This window comes from Notolabrus celidotus, chromosome 2, assembly GCF_009762535.1.
Source record: "Notolabrus celidotus isolate fNotCel1 chromosome 2, fNotCel1.pri, whole genome shotgun sequence".
Lineage (NCBI taxonomy): Eukaryota > Metazoa > Chordata > Actinopteri > Labriformes > Labridae > Notolabrus > Notolabrus celidotus.
In genome coordinates, this window is record NC_048273.1 from 15346444 (window position 1) to 15371882 (window position 25439).

General features: G+C 38.8%; 1 protein-coding gene across 1 annotated transcript; it reads left to right on the forward strand.

Moving 5' to 3' along the window:
* Nucleotides 1-2455: 2455 nt before the first annotated feature.
* Nucleotides 2456-25179, forward strand: sh3gl1b (SH3-domain GRB2-like 1b). Its single transcript, XM_034709123.1, has 9 exons — nucleotides 2456-2879; nucleotides 10676-10744; nucleotides 12626-12698; nucleotides 12779-12922; nucleotides 13266-13399; nucleotides 13536-13694; nucleotides 15402-15505; nucleotides 15674-15807; nucleotides 23117-25179. The coding sequence occupies exons 1-9, from the start codon at nucleotides 2835-2837 to the stop codon at nucleotides 23308-23310; spliced, it is 1056 nt and encodes a 351-aa protein (XP_034565014.1). The 5' UTR covers nucleotides 2456-2834; the 3' UTR covers nucleotides 23311-25179.
* The last annotated feature ends 260 nt before the right edge of the window (nucleotides 25180-25439 follow it).

Here is a 25439-nt window from a genome sequence, read left to right on the forward strand (position 1 = left end):
CACTTACTGTCAAATGACAACACCTATGAGCCAATTGGTTAAACAGCCATCAGGTGCGCAAACACATGATTGCTTAATTGTAGACACAACAATCAGGTTTAAGCACTACAAAAATGCAGCAGGTGTGTTCACCTGTCTTCAACTGGATACAGTATTTTATGTTTGTCTGATATTTGCTGAGCTTACAGTTTTATGAACACTACTGTAGTAGCATGAAAACTGTGACATGTTTTGTTGTGATTCTCCATGTTGACATGTTGACATGTTGACTGATTTAGGTATATAGAGAAAAATAAATGATATTTTCATCATTCTGCAGCATTGGTCTTGTGTAGTGTTTGGTGAATTTATTGTATATTTGCACTTTCTCAGTGTGCTTCACTTACAGTACTCTTATCACTGAGAAGTAGAATTGCTAAAAGTGTTTTAGGTTAGCAGCAGCAGTGTGTAGCTGGTTCAAACAGAATTCAGCAATATGAAATGTGTGTGTTTCATATGGTAGCAAAATATGGTTTTGATAAACTAGTGTAAAGTTTTTACAAGAGTGTTCCATTTTGCAAAGGATCTGAGGTGTTCTGTTGTGTGGTTGTGTGAAGTGTGTGTAGTGTTCTGACAAAATGGGCCCTGTTTTCAAAATCGTGTTAAAGCAATTGAAAAAAACCTTTAAAATCCCTCAGAAGCTCCAGGCTAGCTGTTTGTCGAGTAGATTTTGCTGTTTTAATTGAAAATTTGTTTCAGGATATGAACCATAAAAAGCAATATAAACTGTCATAAAATGAGCTTTAAGCTTGCTCGGGTTCATTACCTGGTCTACAGGCCTAATCCTCAGGAGGCTGCCTATATTAGAATAGAGTTACATGACCTATGTGACCAAAATTCTGAATTAAAATACTATCTGTACAAAGAAAGGTATAGAAGTGCTTTTAAGACAGAGCACATATATGTGCAATACTATGATTTCAAGTGCAATACATCATAACCATGTGTAATATTGTAATTTATGGCATAACATGTTTTTATTATTATATTCATCTACTAAATGTGCACTCTGGCTTAGGCTAAGTTAACTTATTTCATGTCCTTAAAAGTACTTCTATACCTTTCTTTGTACAGATAGTCATTTTATTTTTATTTAGAACTTTTGGATTTGTGTTTAGGTTTATATATGTATTGCCTTTACTGTTTTGTTGTGTCCTTACTGTCTTGTTGTGTCCTAACTGTCTTGTTGTGTCCTTAATGTCTTGTTGTGTACATACTGTCTTGTATTGCAATCAGCTGATTCGCTGTCCATCTTGTGCACATGAGAAGACCCTAAATAATGTCTAACCTTTTTAGATGTGTTATTTTCATTTGTATGCACAGGGATCATGAGCAGCCTGGACCTTCTGCAGCCCATACAGCAAGGAGGTCTTTACAGAGAGAGCATGGGAGGAGGAGTCAGTTTGGAACTTTAGAAATGCTAAGCACATAATATAGCTCTCTGTATATTTTTTTACTGGGTCAGTTTTGAATAGTAGCTAAAAAGGAAAAAAACGCCTATAGGGGTACATGCTTTTTGTTGTAAATGTTTGTTTATAGTTTGATTTTATCTCAATTTTGCCTTCTAAATATTACCTTTGTACTATTTGGAGCAATAGGAGTACAAATCATGTGATCTAGCCCTCTGTATAATTTTAAATGTGGTCTGTTTTGAAGAGTGGCTGCTAAATAGAAGGGGAAAAAAACGCCTAAAAAAACACATGCTATATGCTGTAATTATTTGTCAATAGTTTGCTTTAATCTCAATTTTACCATAATTTATTCATATTTGCTACCTAGTTGTACATTTTCAAATTTTAAATTGTTTCATTGGCCATGTTTGTTTTATTCATTGAAATAATTAGAAATGTTTTCAAATCGGAATTTTTGGATTTTGTTTGGGTTTTTTTGCCCAGTATGTGGAAACAGTAGGTCAAAATGAATAACTAAAAGTCAGATCATATAGCTGATATTGTTCTGAATACAAAGCATGGGCATGTTAAAAAAATGTATATTGTTTACAAAAGCAAAAGCTAAATTACTCAAAACCTGTCAAAATAGGCAGAGACCTCTAAGGTTTAAGTACCAGTGTTCCATTCACCACGTCAAATGCCTTGTGTGTGTGAGCTCACTTGGCAATAAAGCTTTCTTGAATCTTGAATCTTGAATCTTGAATCTTTTAAAGACACGAAATAAGTTAAAATACGGACAATAGCCTACATCAAAACAGGGAAAACTGTACTGGGCATGGGGGGAAGGGAGCTTAATTTAGGGAACCAGCAGGCAGATGCTCAGTTTTGCCTTTGGGCACTCTGGCAAGGTGATCCAGCTGTGTTTCTAATCCTCACACACAGGGAACATCTGGCCCTGTAAAAGTCTTGCAGGGACAGCATGTACCTGCCCCCTCCAGCAGAGAGCAGTGTGCACTCATACAACCCTCCTCCTACGTTGACTATGGAAACTCAGGAAACTGATTTCTTCAAAGTGGATGGTGCTGATTTGGTGCCCTCTTCAGCGAATAACTGTGCCCTAGTTTCCTCGCGTGTTATATTCTGTGGGTCATATTGATGTTGTTAGTAGATTTTGTGTATTTTCGCTGAGTTATCTGCTCGGACAGAGAGAAGAATCTCCCTCCTTGACGTGGTGGACGTGGTCAGTTGGCGTGTCCCGACTTGGAGTGACGGCTGAGCAGTCCTATGATTCCTCCTAAACATTTCTGCTCTGGCCCCTTTACTAACTCACTATACTGCTAACTTTAAGTTATATCGTGACCTATTTACACCTTTGCTGGAAGTAGAAGACGGACGGGGTTGAAGATGTCTGTAGCGGGCTTCAAGAAGCAGTTTTACAAAGCCAGCCAGGTTTGTGAAACTTTTTCTCTCCTAGCTAACAACTGTCATGTAGCTGCTAGCCTAGCATGATCGGTTAGCTTAGTTGGCTAATGTTAATAATAAGGTTTAATGTGGTGACAGAAGCTGGATAATGATAGAAACACTTCGAAACAACTATGGCTTTCAGTTGCATGTGTGTGTTATTTTAAAGCTAGTTTAACGTTAAAGTTTACAAGCATGTTTGGATCAACTAACTTCAGCTAATGCTAAGTAACGTTATTATGCTAACTGTTTATAGTAAGTTCACTTTTCTTTTCTTTTTTTAGGTACTTTATTTTCTGCTTTTCATATTTTAAACAGACAACATACAAACAACCACAGTACAATACAAAAACAATACAAATACACGTATCAACTCCCCACCCCCTTCCCTGAGGCTAAAAAAAAGACAGAAAATAAACAAATACATTAAAAACAACAACAACAAACTAACAAGAAGAAAGTCCAGGGTCTTCCTACTACCATTCTGTGTCTACTTTTAAATGTGATAGGACTGTACACACACAAAATAACAAAAGGGCAAATACTGCTTAATGAGCAGGGCACTTAATGTAAGGGGGAACCTTCACTGTAGTCTGTAAAGGGACCCCAGGTCGCAGCAAAGTCCCTGCGTCTTTTGCCTAAGTTCACATTTTGTGCTTCTTACTGAACACTGCACCAAGTCAGATTCAGCAAGTCTTCATCCTGTGGTAAATATAACACTATCCCTGTTTGCTAGAGGGACTCTCCGAGGGACTCAGGATTCAAAACTAAAACAATCCTAGAAAAAGTTGTGCAATAAACCATGAGAGCAAGTCTTTATGAAGTCTGTGGTGCTATTCACAGATCTTTTCCTATCTGAGGCAGTGATAGCTGATCTTTGTTTCACTTGTATTTCTTTGAAGTGAAGACCCAGTTACCTGTTTCCAGCTGTTCTTAGGAGTCTTTGTTAAGTAGCAATACTGACGTAAAGAATACACAAACAACCAGTTGAGTTAGAAACACAGATATTGTGCATGAATACATATAAGACTGTGTTTCTTTCTATGACTAAACCGCTACATGAATGTTTTTAATTTGTGCCAGCTCGCTTAGCCATGGGCGGGGACGCTTAAAAAGATTTTTTTGGAGTCTCTTTTTCTTCCTACCCCTGCTGATCTAAGCAGGAAAGACATTTGGTTTCTGGCCCAGCTTCCTGTCAGGAACACGCTCAGATCCCTGGAGGGTTAGTTGTGAAGATAAAGAACACAGTTGTCATTTTAGGACAGTTTAGTTGCTTATGCAAATGAATAATCAAGGTGTTTGCAGCAGAATAAGTTGAGAGCATTAGAAAGAGACCAAAGGAGGGATGCAGAGGAGAGGTGGGAATAGAGCGTGTTTTCCCTTTATTTCACTGCAATGCAGCAGCTTTTCTTGCCAAAACTCAATGCGAGTAAATAACTCTCAACATAGCTCAGATTTTCTACACTGGAGGCATGCAGGAAGTTGGCTGTGGAAAAGAAATTTGTTCCCTGTAGCTCACACATCCTTAGTTTTCTCTTTTGCAGTGTAACCATCCCTGTTGTTTGTTTTTCTATGTAGATTAACTCTTAACTTAAACACGTGAAATGTCAGACTCATTTAAAGAAGGGATAATATCAGGAAGTTGACTTTTAGTTGCAGAGTTGTCCAAGAAATATCTGGAAATAAAAAAATATCAAATAAAATATATTTATTTATATCAATTGTTTATAGGATATGCAAATTACACTCCATTTTTAGTTGAGTGCAAATAAGCATCTTAGTAGAGGTGTGCACTTCCACTGCTTTGTTATTTAAAATGACAAAATCAAGCAAACCACCAATCACTTTCTGAAAACAAACACACTTGGCAAGTATCACACTTGGCAAGTATCACACTTGGCAGCGGCTGTGTTTGTTGGGCTTGCACTGACACTGACAGATGGCGGTTCAATTTCAACTTCTCCTTTTTTTTTTAAATTACAAACTACAATTATGTAACAGCAGAAATACAAAGTTAACGTTACAAAGTCTTACATCAGAGGGTTTTCCTTCGTGTATATGACTGGGCATCACAGCACCTTGCTTGATGCATTATACATAGCACTGCAGAAGAAGTAGAGTGGCATGTTCATTACTTTGGGTGATAAGAAACAAATTAACCAGGAGATATTAAGTTATGTATCAATGTATTCAAAAGTAGATTAAAGGTTCGAAACTGACTTCTTAATGATAAACCACCACTTGTAGGAGTAGTTTTCAGACCGCTGTAAAATTTCAATATAGTAAATTATAATTTTACCCCTTGAATTGGCTTTGATTTAGATGCTTGTTTCTTAAGCGCTGTTTTGAAGCCAATCGTCGGTGGGAGCCATATTGGAAATCCTGAATGCAACCTAACTACTGTCAAGCTAGTGTGAGGTAAAGAGGCAAAAAACTTGTAATCTTAATATCTTCTGAACTGTCGGGTTAGAAAAAAAATCATCCCCGTACAGTGTGTGCGATAGAGAAATTAGCTATTCAGACCTATGCCTTTTTTTTAACCAGGCTGTAAACATGTATATTTATGGGTTTTCAGTGTTTCTGCAGCCAGCCTCAAGTGGACGCACATTGAACTGCATTTTATAACACTTCCACATGGGTTTTGTGTTTTGAGACTGGAGTTTGCCGCTTGGCAGCAACATGGAAATATAGAACAAAAGCATTTAACAGACCACATTTAAAAATGTATGATTGTTTTTTTGTTATTAGATAATATTTCTGATTAAACCTGCCAAGCTCTATTGATGTACTGAGAATGTCAGAAAGCTTCTGATGTATTGCCAAAAATGGCCATCCAATCTCTGTCCCACCTTCACTTTTCATGTCCAATCACAGTCACAGAATTTCCTCCTGTGATGTGGTTCATCTAGTTACTGTGGCGGAAGAGCTCTTTTATCCCTAGCTTTGATCTTGACCTGCACTGACCTATTTTTCATGTCTGTTGCAAGCAGCAACCTCCGTCTGATGAGGAAGTTTTAAAAACTGCAGTTTCTCGAGTGTCTGCTTGAGGCTGGCTCCAGAAGTACCGTACCCAAAATATTCCAAAAAGCCGATCTTTACAGCAGACATAAACACGTTTACAGCCTGGTACAAAGACGAGTGTGGTCAGGATAGCCCATTTCTCTATCGGCACACTGTACAGGGGGTGAATTTTTTCAGAATGCAGCAATTCTGAAGATATTAAGATTACAAGTTTTCCATTATGAGAGGCCTCCTTACCTCACACTAGCTCAACAGATGTTAGGTTGAGTACACCATTTCCAATATGGCTCCCGTTGATGATTGGCTTCAAAACAGCGCTTCAGAAACAGGTGGGTGACATCACGGATACTACATCCATTAATTATATAGTTGTACCTAGTGGCTAGTAGGCTAGTGAAGTCCAAAAAAAAAATGTTAATTTTCTCTTCATATATGGATGTTTTCTAGCTACATTTCCCATGCCACATTAGTACACAAGAGTAGTCCATATTAGGCTGTATCTTTTCTCTACTCTGCCTCTATTTGTGGTGTTAAGGCCTCTGTATAAGTCAACTTTCAGGGCCTTACAATCTTCCAGTCATCCAAAGACAAACAAGATCAGGATCTTGAGGCTTTGTTATAATGCACTGGCTTTTAACTAACCACCCGTTGCTTTAATACCCAGTCATTCTGATGATAAGAATACCTTGTATTGACTCATCCCTCAGTGTAGCTCTTTGCATGTTTATACCAAAACTCCTAGATGCTAACCTTTTGTGGATGTTTTTGGGCTCCAGTTCTTTGAGCCTGTGTGCATGTAAACAGTTATGATACACCGACACGAGAGCTTGATGTAATTTATTAATCAAACAAGTGACTTTCCTGCCTCCAAAATCTGATAAGACTAAGATCTCAAGTGTGTCGTCTTAGTGAGTTAGAGTCAAATCACCTCCCAGAAAGTCTAGTGAGGCAGACAAGCTTGCAGAAAAAGATAAGATAGCAAAAATGTAATACAGCACACTGCAGTCACTCCTCAGAGGCAAAGAGTCAAATGCTGAATCGGCTCATAGTTGAGTCTGTATCTTTACTTGTGACCTGATTCCCCCAAGGCCCCCTGTCATGTGCTTTCCTCATACTGCAAAGAATCTGCAGTTCATCTTGAAGATCCCACTGCGACAGAATCTGTGAGCTGCTGCTGAGGAGAAAGATCCTACTAAATCTGCATTCTGAAAGCTCTGAATTAAAAGTACATGTTCTTTAGAGACTTATTTACTCCAATGTCTTTCATTTTATTTGTGTTGTAAATGAGTGAAACATCTGTTACTCTTTCACAGTCCACTACATTTTCTTCAGGAAAACAATCCACATCTAGGACACAAATAATTTGTTATGTTCAATAATATATTTCAGAGTATCACAGCATGCTAAAGGATTATTTGGCCTATCTGTAAAAAGTTAGTCCAAAAACTAATGATGTCCTAATCCGCTTTTTTGTCCATCCATCCTGATCAGATTTTTTGGCGCGCAGCACCCACATACTGGATATATAACGAACGTAGTATCCGTGACATCACCCATCTATTCCTGAGCGTTGTTTTGAAGCCAATCGTCAGCAGGAGCCAGATTGGAAATGTTGAACACAACCTAACTTCATCCAAGCTAGTGTGAGGTAAAGCTACAGCTATGCACAGCTACACAGTTCATGCCCGTCAATCAAGTCAGCCATGCCCTTCTTTGGTCAAAACTCGTAAGTTTAATGTCTTTAAAAATACACAGTTCTAAAAAAAATTGACCCTGTCCTGTGTGTGCCGACCAAGCAGCAACCTCCGGTCTCAAAATATGAAGCCCATGTGGAAGTGTTATAAACTGCAATTCATCGAGAATCCACTTGAGGCTGGCTGCAGAAACACTGGAAACCACATAGACACCAATTCAAAAAAGATGATCTTTGCAGCATTAATAAACATGTTTACAGCCTGGTTCAAAAATGGCTCTACATAGCTAATTCCTTTATCGGCACACACTGTACGGGGGGTGAATTTTTTTCTAACGTGACCGTTCAGAAGAAATTAAGATTACGAGTTTTGCCCAAAATAGGACATGACTGACCTGACTCCCGGATGGGAACACATAGATGTTGGCTAGGAGGCTCAAAATCCGCTTCTATACATCACAATATGCCTGGTTGAGTTCCGCATTTCCAATATGGCTGCCACCGTCGATTGGCTTCAAAACAGCGCTCAGGAACAGATGGGTGACGTCACGAATACGACGTCCACTATTTATACAGTCTATGATTCTCTCCCAAAGAGATTGGCTGGTTTTAAAAAATTGATGAATTCACTTCTCTGTAATCTTTTTGTTCTTCTCTCTCTCTCTTTCTCTCTCTCTCTCTCTCTCTCTCTCTCCCCCCCCCCCCCCCCCCTGATATTTATCCCTCCTTTTAGTCCAGAGTTAATTTCTTTGACAAAGCAGCCTTTCCTCTGTTGCCTTAGTGTATTCTGATGCATGTTTAGTTTTAACATTTCATATCAATTTAGTAGTATTGAATGTAGCTCTACAGCTGCCACCTCACGAAACTACTATGTTGCATACTTATGAAAAACAATCATGCTAAATATGTTGAAAGTGGCTGTTGGACCGTTTTTCACTTTCTAGTGTAAAGTATGTCCACGCTGACATTTAACTCTTGACATTTAAGCCATGGGGTTGCTAATTCTTATGTAACAGACTGTCATGTGTTTGATATACGTATGTTTCCACCCACATGCTACTGGAGAGGTACCGTAGGCTGTTGTAAAGCGGTCGCTGCTGCCGTTATCTGGCTGGCTGTGCACGTGTGATTGTGCAGTACATTTTAGCCTGGAGTCCCACATGGATGCTCAGTTAATTATTTTCTAATTGAGTATACAGTTAGACAAACCCAGATTGCTTTGTTGCACCAAGTAAGTCCTGTGTAGGCCTTTGCCGTAAATTGTGCTCAGTGACAGTTGATGTAAGAAATATTCGGGTGAGATAATCGGCTCAAATGCTGATCCCTGATCAATTAAAGCTGCTGTTGGTAGTCACAGAGTAAACATCTGTTCAGAGAGAAAGACTTCGAATGTCAATACTGCCCCTCCAAACCAGATTTCCTCTTAGCCCCCCAAACACAGATCGGCGTGCGCAGTCATGATAGTGCCGGACTCATAACCAATCAGAGGATGTAGTAGGTGCTGCAGTTTAACAAATCAGGACAGAGGATTGGAGATTAGCTATGATTGGTCCGTCATAACGGGAACGAGGGGAATAATAACATTGCTTGATGCAAAGGTATTGGAAAATGCAGAGATTTCCCAATAGTCTCACTTTTACTCCACTTACTGATGAGTACTGATGGGCATTATGACCTTTTCTCCAAACCCAGCAGAAAAAAGTAATGTTTTTTACACCTTTCCTACCAACAGTAGCTTTAAGATATCATATGTTCATATCAGTTCTGATCCTACAGTTGAATTTGGGCCCCCTTCTGAAAATTGTTTTTGTTAAAGCATAGATAAGCAAAGATAAAAGGTGAATATAAATAAAAGCACTCAAATAGCAACAAAAGAGTTAAAAAGTAAAGTTGAAAAAAAAAAAAAAACAATAGAATATAACAATAAATATGAATGATAAATTACAATAAGTTATAAAAACCCTACAAAAAGACTGAACAGATGGGTCTTTATTTGACTTTTAAATGTCACCTTCTTTTCAGGGACTCTCCAGCAGTGTCTCTAGCATTAACTCTCTAACAGTAACAGTTTGAAATGCTTGCTCTGTGTGTACTGTAGAGCATTGCGTAGAGATTAAAGATTAATCTGTGCTGTTACAAACTTCCCTTACAACCTCCAGGGAAAGACACATCCATTACATCCTGCTTTTGCACAAGTTGTATCACTGCCAAAGAATTGTGAGTAATTTTCAGGTGAATCATGGCCCTGAAACAAAGAAACAGACAGAGTGGTTGTTGTGGTTAGCCTCGGTTTCTGCAGAATAATAGGTCTCAAAGTTACTGTGCATCAAAGGACTGTTGCGTGACCTTTTACTGGTGGTAGAAGTGAGCTGTTTTCTAGTCTTCCTGTTGGAATCACTAAGACATAAAACCTTGTTATTCACGGACACTTGGGTTCAGACTTTAAGTATCTTGAAGTCGTGGCAGTTAAAGTAATTTAATGTCTGCTTCTGAAAAAACACAAATTCTGCTCACAACTGAATTAATAAGCCAAAAAGGATGTTCCAGAATACTTTTTCTGCTGTAAATTTACGAGAACTGATCTCTTTTCCTTTCTGGGACTTTTTTTTTTTTTAGTGTGGCTTAAAAAACATGCTGAGAGATCTTACGTAGAATCACACATGCTTTCAATCAACATGTTCTAATCTACTGAAGTTGTTTCTGGTCGTCTTTATTGTTGTAAAAGTCATTTAGTTAGATTGTTCAACATTTTTTCACCCTGTTAAGTGTAACCATGAGCGATTACATAACACTGTCAGTGCTGTTTCGCTCCCCTGTTATCTATCACTCTACATTCCAATGATCATGTCACCTGAGGCATTAGGTGAAAGTTAGGATTTGAACTAAATCAGAATCCACACGTCCGTTTTCTTAGAGAAAGGTTCTTCATTGTGTTTACTATGCAGAGCAGGCATGTGAGAATGTAAAGACTCACCACTCAAATCAAAACCTTATGAGCAGCATTAATTCATTTGCACTCTGCCTTTTTTTTCTTCTCTCTCTCTCTTTCTCTTTCTCTTTCTCTCTCTAGATGGTTAGTGAGAAAGTCGGTGGTGCTGAAGGAACTAAACTCGACGATGACTTCAGAGACTTGGAACGGGTGAGAGAGAGAGGCGTCTTTAAGTGGTCTTAAAAAAAGAAACATCTTTTTGCCAAATGTGTAGGCCTTATTGGTGTAGCACAGTGCACAATGCACAAACGCCCTCTGGGAGTCTTCTGCTGTTAATGTTCACACCTCGTTTAAAGCATTACCTCATCCTCTGTTGATAGAATAGTTAAAAGCTGTGTGGAGGAGATCAAAAAGTCAATATCATTAGGCTGCTGACATTTTACACAACCTTAAATGATAAGGTTTGGTTCCTTCAATTAGACACTGTTTGAAAATTAGCTGCCATGTTAATGGTTAGCCAAAAAGCCAAAAGTCATGTTTTTCAACATTAAAACTTTATTTTCTTTGTTTCATAGTCGTCTAAAATGATACTGAGTTAAATGTCTTTGAAACAAAACAAGCAACGTTGCATCATGCTTTAAAAAGGTTTCACAATTGTCTCCTTTTTTTGGCATATTATGGACTAAACATTCACAATAGCATTTGTTTGTCATCTGCTGCAGGTAGATGCAGTAACGATAATTATCGTTATATAATTTTTCTCAATATAAATATAACAAGTGTTCAATAAATATTTGATATACTTAAACCTGTAATTACACCCCCAACCACCTGTAAGGGTGACATTCTTACTTAGTACACTTAATTTAATATACTTTCTTGATGTGGGTACAGGAAGACGAGAAGACAACTTCTGCTGTGCATTTCGAACACATTTAATGTCCACAGTGACCGTAGTATAACTGAACACTGAATAACTGTGATGCTTTCAATGCACCGTGGGAAAAAATATATCACTCCACCTGTAACTCCTACTTATCCCAAGGGGGGTGCACTACTCAAAACAATACTCTACTAAACTGATACATAGTATACAATTTGATATTTATTTTTTGTAAATTTAAAACAGATTATGTAGATTATCTCAACCTGAGAAAAGTTACACTCTACAAACTAAAACTTCACAAAAATCTCATTTTACACAAGACACCTTCTTTTCTTAGCACTGTCAAAAATGAGGAATTCAAGAAGCTTATCTGAGTACTAAATTCCAGATACAAGCTAACAATCTGTCTGGTTCCTTCAACTTTTACTCAGGACCAAAAATCTCCCTTTAAATCCATATGAAATAATAATTTAATATTTATCCCAATAGTTATAGATATCAACGGATATGAAAAATGGTAAAAAAAATAAATAAATATGTGTAAGAACTTCCTGTACAAACAAGCATGCATTTAATTGGTTAAAAAAAACGTGCACCCCCCCCTCGCCAGCTATTACCATCTCCTCCAATACCATACCACACATTACATTGTCATATGATATGATGCAAGGCAGTACCATGCAATTCCCCATGACACGATTTGATACAATACAATAGCAAAAGATACCATACAATATGATACAGTATGACATGACATGACAGTATTCTAAACCAGATCACACTAAAGGATTAGATACAGTGCAATAAGATTTTTTTTAAAAGAAAGGTATATGACATTCTATGCTATGCTATGCTATGCTATGATCAACCTTAAATACCATACCATTCACTTGATCGTCTACCTAGGAAAATGTGCCTTTGACTCCAGTGCTGCACATTTGTCCGCCTCCAAAATGGCATTATTGAATAAAAACAAAAACAAACAATTTACATGTAAACAGAGAAGCACATACCATCAGAAAACACAAACAACATATTGCTTATTACCCATAATGCACATGTAAAACTCAACAAGTCATTGAAAAAGCTGAGAGCACTGTAAAGCATGGAGTCCCAAGACACATTTCTTAAATGTGACATACTTGTGTGAATATAGTGGCGTGTCTGTACACTTGTGACGTCCATGTGTTTGCTATGATTTTTAGAAAGTAGATGTGACCAGTAAAGCCGTAGTGGAGGTAATCTCTAAAACATCAGAGTACCTTCAGCCCAACCCAGGTAAGAAAAAGCCCTGTTTTGATGTATTTATGAACTAATTTCACCGAACACTCGGATGAAACCAGTTTCTACTCTCTCAGCATCGCGGGCCAAACTGTCCATGTTGAACACCATGTCCAAGATTCGTGGTCAGGTGAAGAACCCAGGCTACCCTCAGGCCGAGGGGCTGCTGGGAGAGTGTATGGGCAAGTATGGACGGGAACTCGGAGAGGACACTAACTTTGGTAAGAAATGTTTGTGTGTTTGTGTGTGTTGGGGTATTTTTGCATAGTAAACTCCTGGAGAAGGAATGTGGAGGTTTGTTATTATGGGTTTTTGGGTGTGAATGGTTGTGCTTTTGAGGTTTTCTGTTGTATGCTGAAAATACTTGTTGATGAATTGAACCCAACTGTTTGAGTCACTTATGAGACTTTTTAAAAACTATTTGAAGTAATGTATCTCTATTAGTGTCTGTGTGTGGAGGGTGTTTTTAGATACTTAAGATACTGAATGTGATCTGACTCTGTAGTGCTGCACTATACATTTACCAGTGTCACTAAGCTATAAATCTCTGTCTCTGTGTCGTAGGTGGAGCATTAGTAGATGTAGGAGAAGCCATGAGGAGAATGGCAGAAGTCAAAGACTCTCTAGATATTGATGTCAAACAGAACTTCATTGATCCATTGCAAGGGCTGTGTGACAAGGACCTTAGAGAGATACAGGTACGCGGCTACAGCATAACACCCATCAGTAAAACTGCCTGACATCAATTCTTCAAATCTTCTGATTTCATTCAGTGCAAGGTAGTAGTTATTCCTTAACTCTCTCCTCTGTTCACCTTGGCTATCACTACCTCAGCACCATCTGAAAAAGCTGGAAGGCCGCCGCTTGGACTACGATTACAAGAAAAAGCGTCAGGGCAAGATCCCAGACGAGGAGGTTCGACAGGCCCTGGAGAAGTTTCATGAGTCAAAGGAAGTGGCTGAGACGAGCATGTACAACCTGCTGGAGACTGATGTAAGGACCAGTTTAGCTGTACTCAGTGTGTAGAGTTAGAGTTTAGGAGGTTATTGCATCCTAAAGGGAAGGCTTTCCCTGCCCTCTGCCCCCTGCCACCCCTGTCTTCAGATATAAACCAAATTTCAGATGCTGGTTTAATGCAGCAGCATGACAGTATTTGTTGTATAACCTGCTTTGAACACAGTTTAAAGCCCAAAAAATTCTGTTTTAGAGGTCCTTTACCAAGTATGACATTCCAATAGAGGAAACACATCTCTGACATAATAATGAAAAAAAGGTTGTGAAAGAACATATAATCAATCAATCTTAGTTTGTATAGTGCCAAATCACAACAAACGTTATCTCAAGACGTTTTTACAAACTTAGCAGGTCTAGACCGTACTCTATGTTAAATTATTAACAAAGACCCAACATTAAGACAGGATAAGATCCAGTCCCCTCTTACTGACAGGACTTGATCTTATCTCATCATCATCTTGAGCATTGCACCTCGCAGTACTTAGTTACAGTGGCGAGGAAAAACTTCCTTTAACAGGCAGAAACCTCGAGCAGAACCAGACTCATGTTAGACAGACATCTGCTACGATGAGTTGGGGTTGGAAAGAGGGATAAAGGAGAATAAGAGAGAGAGAGATGATAGTGATGAGCCGGATAGTAGTAGTAGTAGTAGCTGTTGCTGCTGGAGTCCAGCACGTCTGCATCTGCTGGAGTCTGGAGCATCCACAGCAGCAGGACGTCCCCGGCAGCGACTCAGAGGATGCAGGAGAAATCTTTTTATATGTTTACAAAAGTGAAAAATCCAAGCACAGTCTACTTAGAAAAGTTAAGCTCATTCTAAAAAGCCACTATATCGTTAACACAGTAACAGCTGACTGTTTTTACCTTAATCGGAATCCAACTTACAAATCTCACATCAGTCAGGGCGCTCACTTTCAGCCTGTTTGTGTTTGTGCACATGTATTGCCACTACTGTGTCCTACTTTCAAACACACACCCATAGAACAAACAGTTCCAATAGTTACCCTTTAAAGAGTAATGAGACACACCCAGCTATCACAATAACACTCTAATAAAAGATAAACAGGTCTTAAAATAGACACAGTTTAACAGTTAGATAACATTTAATCACTATTTGGGTTCAGTAATTAGAACAAATGTTTCCTCTGTTAAAAACAAAATATGGCTTACAGACAAGGACTGAGTGTGAGGACATTTAGCATTACCATAATTAGTGTGTATGGATATGTTAAAACTCAGCAGTCTAGAGGGGGGGGGGGGGGGGGGGGGGGGGGGGTTAATATGTGGAGGGCTGATGATGTGATTATGAACGGTGCTATGTAGAGGAAGTATGTGTGTTTCATATTTCCTGTAAGTTCCTTTGTGTCAGCTTTATTTCATTTTGTTCACGATGACTGTACGGATACTAGTTATTGGTAAATTTGAGCGTGAGAGATCCTGTCCAAATCGTTTCCTTTTTAAACATGGTGCACACAATGATACTGACAAAATATCTACATGCTTCAGATAAGGACAATGTTGTAGGATCTTGTCATCAAATATTTGCAAGACCAAGGCATCCATTAATTCTTCTTTATTTTGTGGAATATGCATTTGTTTATCAAACTCAGCTTTTTAAGTAAAAGTTACGCTGACTGTCTAGTACATGGGTTGTATTAAGTTGTGTTTTTATTTGTCTCTTTGTAGATAGAGCAGGTGAGCCAGCTCTCCTCTCTGGTGGAGTCCCAGCTGCAGTACCACAGACAGGCTGTACAGGTGCTGGAAGAGCTTTCTGATAAACTCCGAGACAGGTGCAGCATGAAAGCCCTCACACACAAACACCAACATACAGTGTGCAGCTCTCTGTTTTGAGCTGCTCTGCTGATTCTAGTTTAGTTGTAGGATCATGATACATCACTTTTTTAATCAGTGTGGAGGTTTAGAAATATAAAACTTTATTGCTTTATTTCTTTGAAAAGGATGAACGAGGCCCAGAATCGACCAAGACGCGAATACACACCTAAACCCAAACCTATCTATGACTTTGGAGATGACAACCATTCAAATGGCAGTTACCCAACCTCGATGGCCATGCCACCGTCACGCAACTCAGGTAAGAAACAGCTCAAGGGAGTATTGAGTATCCGTTAACAGTCTGATATCTGGTCAACGGTTTTGTACCTTACCCCCAAGCTCTTAAAATAAATTTCCACTCACTAACGGTGTCAAAATGAGGAAGTAGAACAGGCAAAACAAACACTCTCTGTGGCGTTTGGAATTCTTTCTTACAATTACATCACTGTCAAAGCCACACAAGAGGGCAGCATAAAATATGTGGAGAAGAGCTGCTACAGAACAGATTCCAACAACAACAAGACACCCAGCTGTCTCTACACACTCATAAGACTCACTAAGCCAAGAAGCAAAGATCCCTTCAAACAAACTCTCTAAAGTGCCAACATGATTGCTCAAGACCTGCAGCTAATCAGTACCACTGAGCAGAAAACATGTCAGACAAATCTTTTTCTGTGCTCTGTTAATGGTGGCAGATTCTGTTTGGCCATGAGAAAATGGACGTCTGTTTCCGCATGTTAGAGTGAGTGTGTGAATGTGTGAGCAAGTGTGCGTCCTGCCCTGTCATCTGGCCGGCCTTTCTCCAACTGACCTTGTCCCTCTCTCTCCTCTGACGTCATCATCAGAGCCGTCTTTTCCCTCGGCCAGATTGTCCTTTCGAAAACCAAGATTGTGTGAGTCACAGACTGTGTGGGCCGCTTTTCAAAGTGACATTTTACTGTGGTGTGTGAATGCTGCCGTGTGCTCACACAGGTTTCTTACATTACTCGTAGCTTATGTTGCATGTACAGTGTAACAGCATGGTTTTGTTTGTAACCAACATTTTGTCGTGCAGCTTTACTCATTAGATATCTTAACACCTCTGAAGCTACTGGTTCAGTCCAGATGGTTTAAACACATGGTCATTCCACACATCTTCAAAGAACAATCAACATCTCTATTTTACAAGGACAGAAACTTCCAGACTACAATCTTTGTTACAAAATACTTGATTAAAAATGGTATGTCTTTTAAAATGACTCTAAATATAATTTAAAACTGGGTTTTTTAATGCAGAAATTAAGTAAGAGATAATGTATGGTAAGCAGGTAGTTATTGGAAATAGAATCAAACATGTGGCCCGTGGGCCAAAACTGGCCCGCCAGAGGTTCCAATCAGGCCCACAGAACGATTTTGCAAAGTGAAAAAATGACAGAGAAGACTTTAACTGCAATTTTTCAATAAAAGTAACTACAATTTCAAATTGATCCTTGAGGGGTCGAATAAAATCATAGTGCTAACGGAGCGCACCGCAATGGCTCTTATTTTCACTGACTTTTTTTCTCAAAGTGAGAAAATAGATGACTTGCTGTTTGCATAATCCGGTTGGGATTCGTAAAGACTTTTTTGAGCACTATAAGATGATCCACTAACTACTAACACTAGCAGTAGCACTACACCCCTGCATACAACACTGTCCAGCAAGCAAACTGTTCATGCTGGAGCTGAGGGGTCCATAATAGTCAACTTTACCTTCTTCATTATTATAATCTCTGTTCTTTTGCAGTAAACATTACACTGTGTGTCAGGTGAATGGGAAACCTGTGTGCTCGGTGTGTTCGCAACAGGTTTCAGTGCTTAAAGAGTAAAATATTCGGCCCCACTATGAAAAAAATACAACAGCTGTTTATGTAAAAATATAGTTAATGAAATGTGAACATTTTCAGAATGTACTTTTACTTTTTTTGCACTAAAACAAAGGGAAACATTCAGAGTTTTCATTATTTATAGGTTATTATGTTATGATTTTACTGGTCCGGCACACTTCAGATCAAATTGGGCTGTATGTGGCCCCTGAACTGAAATGAGTTTGACGCCCCTGCCGTAAGGGCTTATTACCCGGTTACTAACTTCAAATACAAACACGCTGGCAAAAATCCTTGATTACAAGATATTTTTTAAATATTTAAATTGATTGAAAAATAGTTCCAGTGATTCCACAGCGGTTAGCGTTCCATGGTGATGGATTCTTATCCCTCTGTTGCGGTCGATTTAACATGAAACTGTCCTCATTCAGCTCTCCTTCTCGGAGCTCTGCGTTTCACACGCCTTTTAAAAAATTAAAAAAGGCAAAATTCAACTTTTTACCCTGCTGCTATCATCACCACTCATGATTTAAATTTCTTTGTGGCGATTGGTAACCCAAAGTTGCTCTCACCTGCTCTGCTCGTTGCTAGGAATGCTAGACAGGATCCAAGATGTAACTATCAGCATGAAGCGTTTTAGCCACATTGTTTTGATGCGAATGGAAACTAACAGTTGCACCTCACCTTTATATGGTGTCAACAAGCAGAAGCAAAATGTGTCAGAACACTTTACCGCTGATTGATTTGACATGACGTGTGATCAGTTTGCCTCAGGTGTTGCTCACATTAGTGAAAGTTAACAACCGTTGTTAAGGGGTTGTCAATGACCTATCAGAATCAAGCATATTACACAATTGGAAGATCAGTAAGAAAGCCAGGTAATAAAGTAATTTATTAACCTTTTATTTGTTTTAATGTTGTAAAGTCATGTTGACATTCTCCTTTCTTTTATTACCAATTGTTACGAAGTGTAGTGTTGTGAAGGCCTGAATGACTTAAACAGTATTCATCAGTTTGTTTTATAATGAGGATCTATTGGGGGAATTAACAACCACAACAACAACAACAAAATTAAATAAGGAGCTATTGTTTCAAGGAAAACAACAGCATAGCTCTTAGCTAAATTATTGATTTAACATTTGAATCAGTCTCGGCCCTGCGTCAGGGTTATTTTCCCTTGTGATGCCGCCTCCATGTTCTACTTTACAGGGAACATCATTTCTGTTTACTGGCTCCTGTGTAAACAATTGGGGCCGTAAAGTTGGAAGCCATAGAGAATCAAACTGTCATGACTCAGAAGTAGCAAGCTCCATGTTGCACATATGAAATAGGAACTAGCTTTCTTGAAATGACACTGATTAATCGTGTGTTTACCTAAAGTTACAGCGTAATCACTGGAATCTGTTGTCTCTCTTTGTTTTACACAGATTTATAGCAAATTCCAGCTCATTGTTCGGCTGTCCAACACCAACTTCACTGCTTTGATTCTCTCTCTGCTTTCATTCCCGTATCTTTGTCCTCAACTCTCTGTTTTTAGAAAAGAAGATTTTGATTGCTCATTCAACATCAGACAGACACAGTTAGCAATCAGTTGGCCGAAATACAACCAGTGGATCAGTTAGCGGCCAAAAAGCTACTTGCATGCTTCAGGTGGTCAAAGCAATGACTTTATATCATTGCTGTTATGAGCAGCTGTTTCCATGTCAGTGTAAAGGGTGGTAATAATGTTTACTTATTACTTATAGTATTGATTACTACAGTGGCTGGGAAGTGCAATGCAAATTTAGATTTTTGAAAACATTTGTACATTTTGTGAAACAAAATTACATTAGCAGAATACTTTTACCAAGGCCAAAAATAATTTATATTTAAGAAAATAAATGTACAAAATCAGAAACAGTTTTACAAGCATCAGATTCTGACGGAGGAAAAGGAATCTACCGAATATCTAAAGTGATCCGGAAGTAATCGAGCGAGCAATTTCTTTTTAGCAGAGAGAAACGGACTGTCCTGTCAATCACAGGTCGTTCTGGTGTGTGCTTTTAAAATAAAAGTCTAAAGAAAGTTGAAAAAAATAGTGATGATTCTGGATATTTTCAATCAGAGATAATGAACAAATCTCCACCAAATCATATTAGTTCAGACTAATAGTAGACAACCTCATAATACTTGATCTGATGTGTAAATTTAAAATATCAGTCATTAGTCCACTATTGTCTCACCACTTCAATCAATCAATCAGTCTTAATTTGTATAGCGCCAAATCAAGAAAAATATTATCTCAAGACACTTTTACAACATAGCAAGTCTAGGCCACTCTATGTTCAATTATTAACAACGACCCACCTCCAAGACAGGATATGATCCAGCCTTATCTCATCTTAATCCACCATGGGCATTGCACCTCGCAGTATTTAGCTAGTTACAGCGGTGAGGAAAAACTTCTTTTAACAGGCAGAAACCTTGAGCAGAACAAAACTTGTGTTAGACAGCCATCTGCTTCAACCGAGTTGAGGTTAGAAAGAGGGATAGAGGAGAATAGAGAGAGAGATGATAGTGTTGAGACGAGTAGTAGTAGTAATAGTAGCTGTTGCTGCTGGAGTCCAGCGCTTGTAAAAGTGTTTTGTACATTTGTTTTCTTAACTGTAAATTATTTTTGGCCTTGGTTAGTGTTGCTAATTTCAGCTTTTTTAGAAAACGTAAAAATGTTTTCCAAAATTTTAATTTGCCTTCAACTTTCTAAAAGTGTTTCATCCTTTGTAAATTTGCCTTGCACTTCCTAGCCACCGTAGATTACTACTTGTTTTTGCAGAATCGATTAGGACAAAAAAACATAACATATCCCAACAAAATAAGCATCGGATTAGCTTAGCAAAACAACAAATAATAGCTAATAAGCTAATAAGCATTATTAGTATGTGTTAGCTTGTCCCAGTGCTCTGCAGACTTCTTTCAAGGGAGTCCTTAATCCTGTTGAGCAAATATTGACTGTAAAGATAAGCTAAAAGAAAGTGTCAGCTTGTAATTCTCATGAAGTTGCTTCAGATTTTGTGCTATTCAAATAAGTGTTAGAATAGGTGATCCTGCTCCTGTAAGCCAAGACAGTATGGAGTAAAAACACAGAATGAGTGACCAAAGCCTTCCTCATCTCCGGCCTGCCCTGCAGTCTGTGGGTAAACTTGACACAATGAGAAAATTGTTTGGGGACTAAAAAGCCTAGTTTGTCTGTGTGTGAAGCCCTGCTCTCTGCTGCTGATCTGTGTGAGGTCACAGAAAAGGATAGATGAGGAAACAGGCAAAGAAATGGAGGAGAACTCACATATAGGGATGCAACGATTAAAGATTTTGGTGGTACGATTATTGTGAGAGAAATAATCCCAGTTTCACGATAATCCCTATTATTATGCGTTTAATTCACCAACAGGTTTTGAGGGTCCTTCCTCAGAACATTTAGAGTGACAAACACGTTATTTGTGTTCTAGAGTATTCTGATGTACCAGTTTGTCATGAAACTGTCTAAAGTGGGAATTATTTATTTTAAAGTTTACTGTCTGCTACTTCCTGGATGAATGTCAAATTTCATATTCTAGTCGATTTTAAGTGTCATTATTCACATGTTAGTCTGATACTCATAAAGACAAAGGGAAGCTTGATGTTCAGCTAAACTGTTCTCTCATTTTACAGAATGATGAATCATCAGATTTTAACATAATAGTCAATTTAAGGGGCGCTGGTGGCCTAGCAGTCTAAGCGCCCCACATACAGAGGCTACAGTCCTCGTAGCAGGGGGCGCCAGTTCGATTCACAGCCGGTCGACCATTTCCTGCATGTCTTCCCCCACTCTCTACTCCTCCACATTTCCTGTCTGTCTTCAGCTGTCCTATAAATAAAGGCCAAAAAATATAACTTTAAAAAAAATATATATAAAAAAATAGTCTATTCCAGTTGGAAAGATTTGTGATTTTATTCATCATAGACATTTGTCGATTTCAATACCATTCACAATTCTGAATCAGTTATTAATATGACAAGCTGTTTACATGACCTGACTGAAGCATGTCAGGTTATTATGACCTCTCACCTCTGTGTCTCTGCCTCAGTCAATATTTGGGTAATAGCAAATTATTGTATTTTTATTCTTATATGATCAATATGTAATTCTGTACAATACTGCTGCGTGTCTGGGCTTTTTGATAACATGCTGAATATGGATTGAAGACGTAAAACGAAAACAAGACAGTAGATCACGGAGTCAGGTGTTGCTCTGTAAAACTATGTATAACTTTATAACTAACACCATCAGTGTTTGAAATAAATTTCAGTCTGAAGTCTCTGTCAGCAGACACAGACAGTGACAGCTGGCTCGTATCATTGATCCCTCCACAGGTTGAACGCGCACTCAGAGATCAGCGTGTTGTGTTTTATTTTTGGACACAGGTGTCATCAGGACGACCTCGTCTGTAGAGAATAAAAGAGACGCACTCCGCTGAATGTTTATTTTGTCCCCTTTTGTTGTAATGTAGCAGTTAAAAATGAAAACAGTGTTCTTCATGAAAACACATCTGACTCTGACGGGGACTGGGGCGGTACGGAAATGGGTGGAGGACGCTGCCTCATACTTTTAAATGACGGAGAAACTCCACAAAGGTGTCACTCATTTTTCATGTGCAAGTTGCGCCGAACATAAAGAGCCGGCTCCTTTTTGACAGAGACAATAGAGAACTCAGTGTAGCGGAGCCTTCATGATTAGATTAACTGTGACACTTTCTTTTTTTTTTAAACAGAGTTTTAATGTTTTTTGTTTTTCCACAAACAGAAGAGAATGAAATCCAGTCATCCATCTTGCCTTTAAACAACATTACACATTTAAAATAAAATATTAAGAGTGGATTATATAAAGACATTTACATTAGAAAGAGAAGAGAAGGACGAAGAGAGAGAGAGAGAGAGAGAGAGAGAGAGAAAAAAAAAGAATAAAATACATAAATTAATAAAACAAAATAACATACTGCCACCATATCATACTATATATTCCAAACAAGGAAAACCCAGCCGCCAGAGCACTCCCCCCACAGGTTGATGTCACGCATATTGCCATTATAATACGTTTTCACATACCAAGTACAAGCAGATATAATACCTGATAACAAAAGGCAAAGCTAGCTAAGCTTTACCGACATTAGAGACTCGATAAGAAAAAGAAAAAGGAGGATGCTTATTGATCAGCTCTTTGCAGGTTCGGCCATTTTATGTCATTTTGTCCCCTTATCAGAAGTTGAGTCAATAAAGTGCCTCTCATTACCCCTCAGAACCGCACTGATCCTTTCGTGAGGAAGGACCCTAAATAACTCTTGGTACCACAGCGTAACGGTTGGCAGTTTATCTTTAATCCAGTTTATCAAAATACATTTTCTAGCCAATAACAGCAGTTTGTAACTGTGACACTTTCAAGCGCGGTTAATAGTGAAACCGGTTAATCCCAACATCCCTACTCACATACAGGACCCTGAAGTCATGGAATTTTGTGGGTATTTTTAAACTTGTCAGCAATCTTGAGCTTTTTTGCAGCATTGTGTTGAAGTTGTAACCCTCTCTAAATGTTTAATACGGTGTGCAGTGTGACAGCTTGCTTTGCCCTTCATCATGTCTAAAAGCATCCACAAGTTTCCCTCTTTTTCTGCCCCAAGTTCCTCACTCTTCCTCCTCTTGTTTGTGTCTTGTCAGCCCCAGAGCAGCCAAGCTGTAAGGCGCTGTACGACTTTGAGCCAGAAAACGAGGGAGAGCTGGGCTTCCGCGAGGGCGACATCATTACCCTGACCAATCAGATCGACGAGAACTGGTACGAGGGAATGCTAAACGGCCTGTCCGGATTCTTCCCTCTTAACTACGTGGAGGTCCTTGTCCCGTTGCCACACTAATGCAGAGAGCAAGAGAGCAAAGAGGAGACTGAAGGGGAGGAGGAGGAGGAGGAGAGAGCAAGTAGGATTCATAGAGAGGGAGGAAGTGAAGCCAAGGGATGGTCCGCAGAATATTCATTTTCACCTTCAGCTCCAACAACATTTTCACAGACGAGCACTTTTTGTCATCAGGATTTCTGGTCACATTTCAAAGTCCAGACCAGAGTATTAACCTGTTCACCCCGAGGTTAAAGGGTTTCATGGACACAGAATGCCAGACGACATTATCTGGCAGTCAAAAACATTTCTTGAGGGCTAACTATTGATACATTTCTGAGCAATATTTTCTTTAACCATGAATCACTGATAGAGTGAAGACGATTTGTATTAAATCTGGTGATTTGAACGACTGAATGACACTTTTATGTCAGTCTTTTTGTGTGACTGAAGTCTTCAAACTCAGGTTGGTCACTAGTTCAACAGTCAGACTGCAGAGGTCCACACACACCTCCGTAGATGTCATTTCAAAACTGAAAATATTTCTCTTTGCCCCGTTAGGACTTGAACTCATATCCTTAGTGCCTCCTGCTGGCAGAAGTAATGATTACATTTCTAAAATGGAACTGCACACAACTAGACGCGTGTACTGAAAAAGAAAAACACTGCAATCACATTTTATTGTGAGACAAACAAGACAAAGTTTGTGTTAGTTTTATGATGACAGTTTTCAGGTTTGGCCTTTTCTGATGCCCTTTTTAAAGATGTGTGTCCAAACTGTGTACGACAGCCTAAGAGAACAAATGGCCTCATACATCAGTTTCCTTTTATTGTTTCAGTATTTGATGTATGTCAGTCTCAGCCTACTACAGTAGTTTCACACGTTCTTGCTGAATATGTGAGAAAGCGTAATTGCACCTTGGTCCTATAATGAGATTGATGTATGTGTTTGGCAGACTTACTCCACCTTTACACACAGACCCAAAGTTAAATGCAGACGTTGCACCTTCGTGTCCCTTAGCAGGCGTGTTTGTTGTCAAGAGATGCAGAATGATACGTTTTTTAGTGGTCGTCCGTTAGTCTGTTCAATGTAGGAAACAGAGCCAAAAAGTCTTTATAAAATGCAATAGAGACATGATTGTTATCCTGCTAACTACTCCGTACCACAGCCATATTTGACATCACGTGTTGGGTCTGTTTGTACGAGTAGGTTTTCTTTTTAAAACCCGGTTTTAGGCGCGTGTTATTATGCAGTGCCTGAATAGATAACGCTGCAGGCAGCGACTCAATCTCCTCATCACTAACTGTCCCGCTGTGTCTGTCTGCCCTGTAGTCTCTGATAATGTGAAACTCATCCCTGCTTTGAAACTTCTCCTGACCTTCTAACGATTCATAAAGCCTCTTCCTTTTAATATAATCTCTTTAAACAAGGCTGGTTCCTTGTTCTGGATTTAACCACAGATGAAGTCTGATCCAATATACACTGTACAGAATGAGGGAAAGACCTGGATTGAGAGGGACAGACCTGGATTGAAAGGGAAAACATCAAGGGAAAAATAAATGTTGGCTTCTTGACTGGAATTGGAGAACTTTTGTTACCAAACATGAATCTTTATCAAACAGTTACTATTGCATTTCCCCTCTCACTATCTGTGTTTGTCCAACACTTCCCCCACTCCTGAGTTCAGTCCTTGTCTAATATGTTTACATCTGTGATATAATACATTTCTATGCTTGTATCAAGTTCAGGGCTGAGTTCAAGGACTGTCTGGATCAAAGTGGTTTCTAAAAAGAAGTCCTTGCTATCTTTGTTGTAGTGCCTTTGGAAAAAAAAAAAGGTTCATGAACTGAAATGAATAAAGCAACCAAAACCTAACCTAGCTACTTAAAAAAAAAAAAAAGGTAAAGAATTTATTTCCCACATTTGGTTTTAATTTTAGCCATTGGCACTTTTCCTGTGTAAAGATGAAATGCATGTGTGCACATTTCTGCACATCTCTGACACTACAGGCAGTTTCCTGGACACACGTTTTTTAGACTAATGTGAGGTGGAAACTGTTTTTTATGTTGATTTTAATCCATGTTTGAAAAAAAAGTCCCACTGATTTCTTTTTTTTAAAGGGCTATATATTTGTTTAATCAGTCTTAAATGC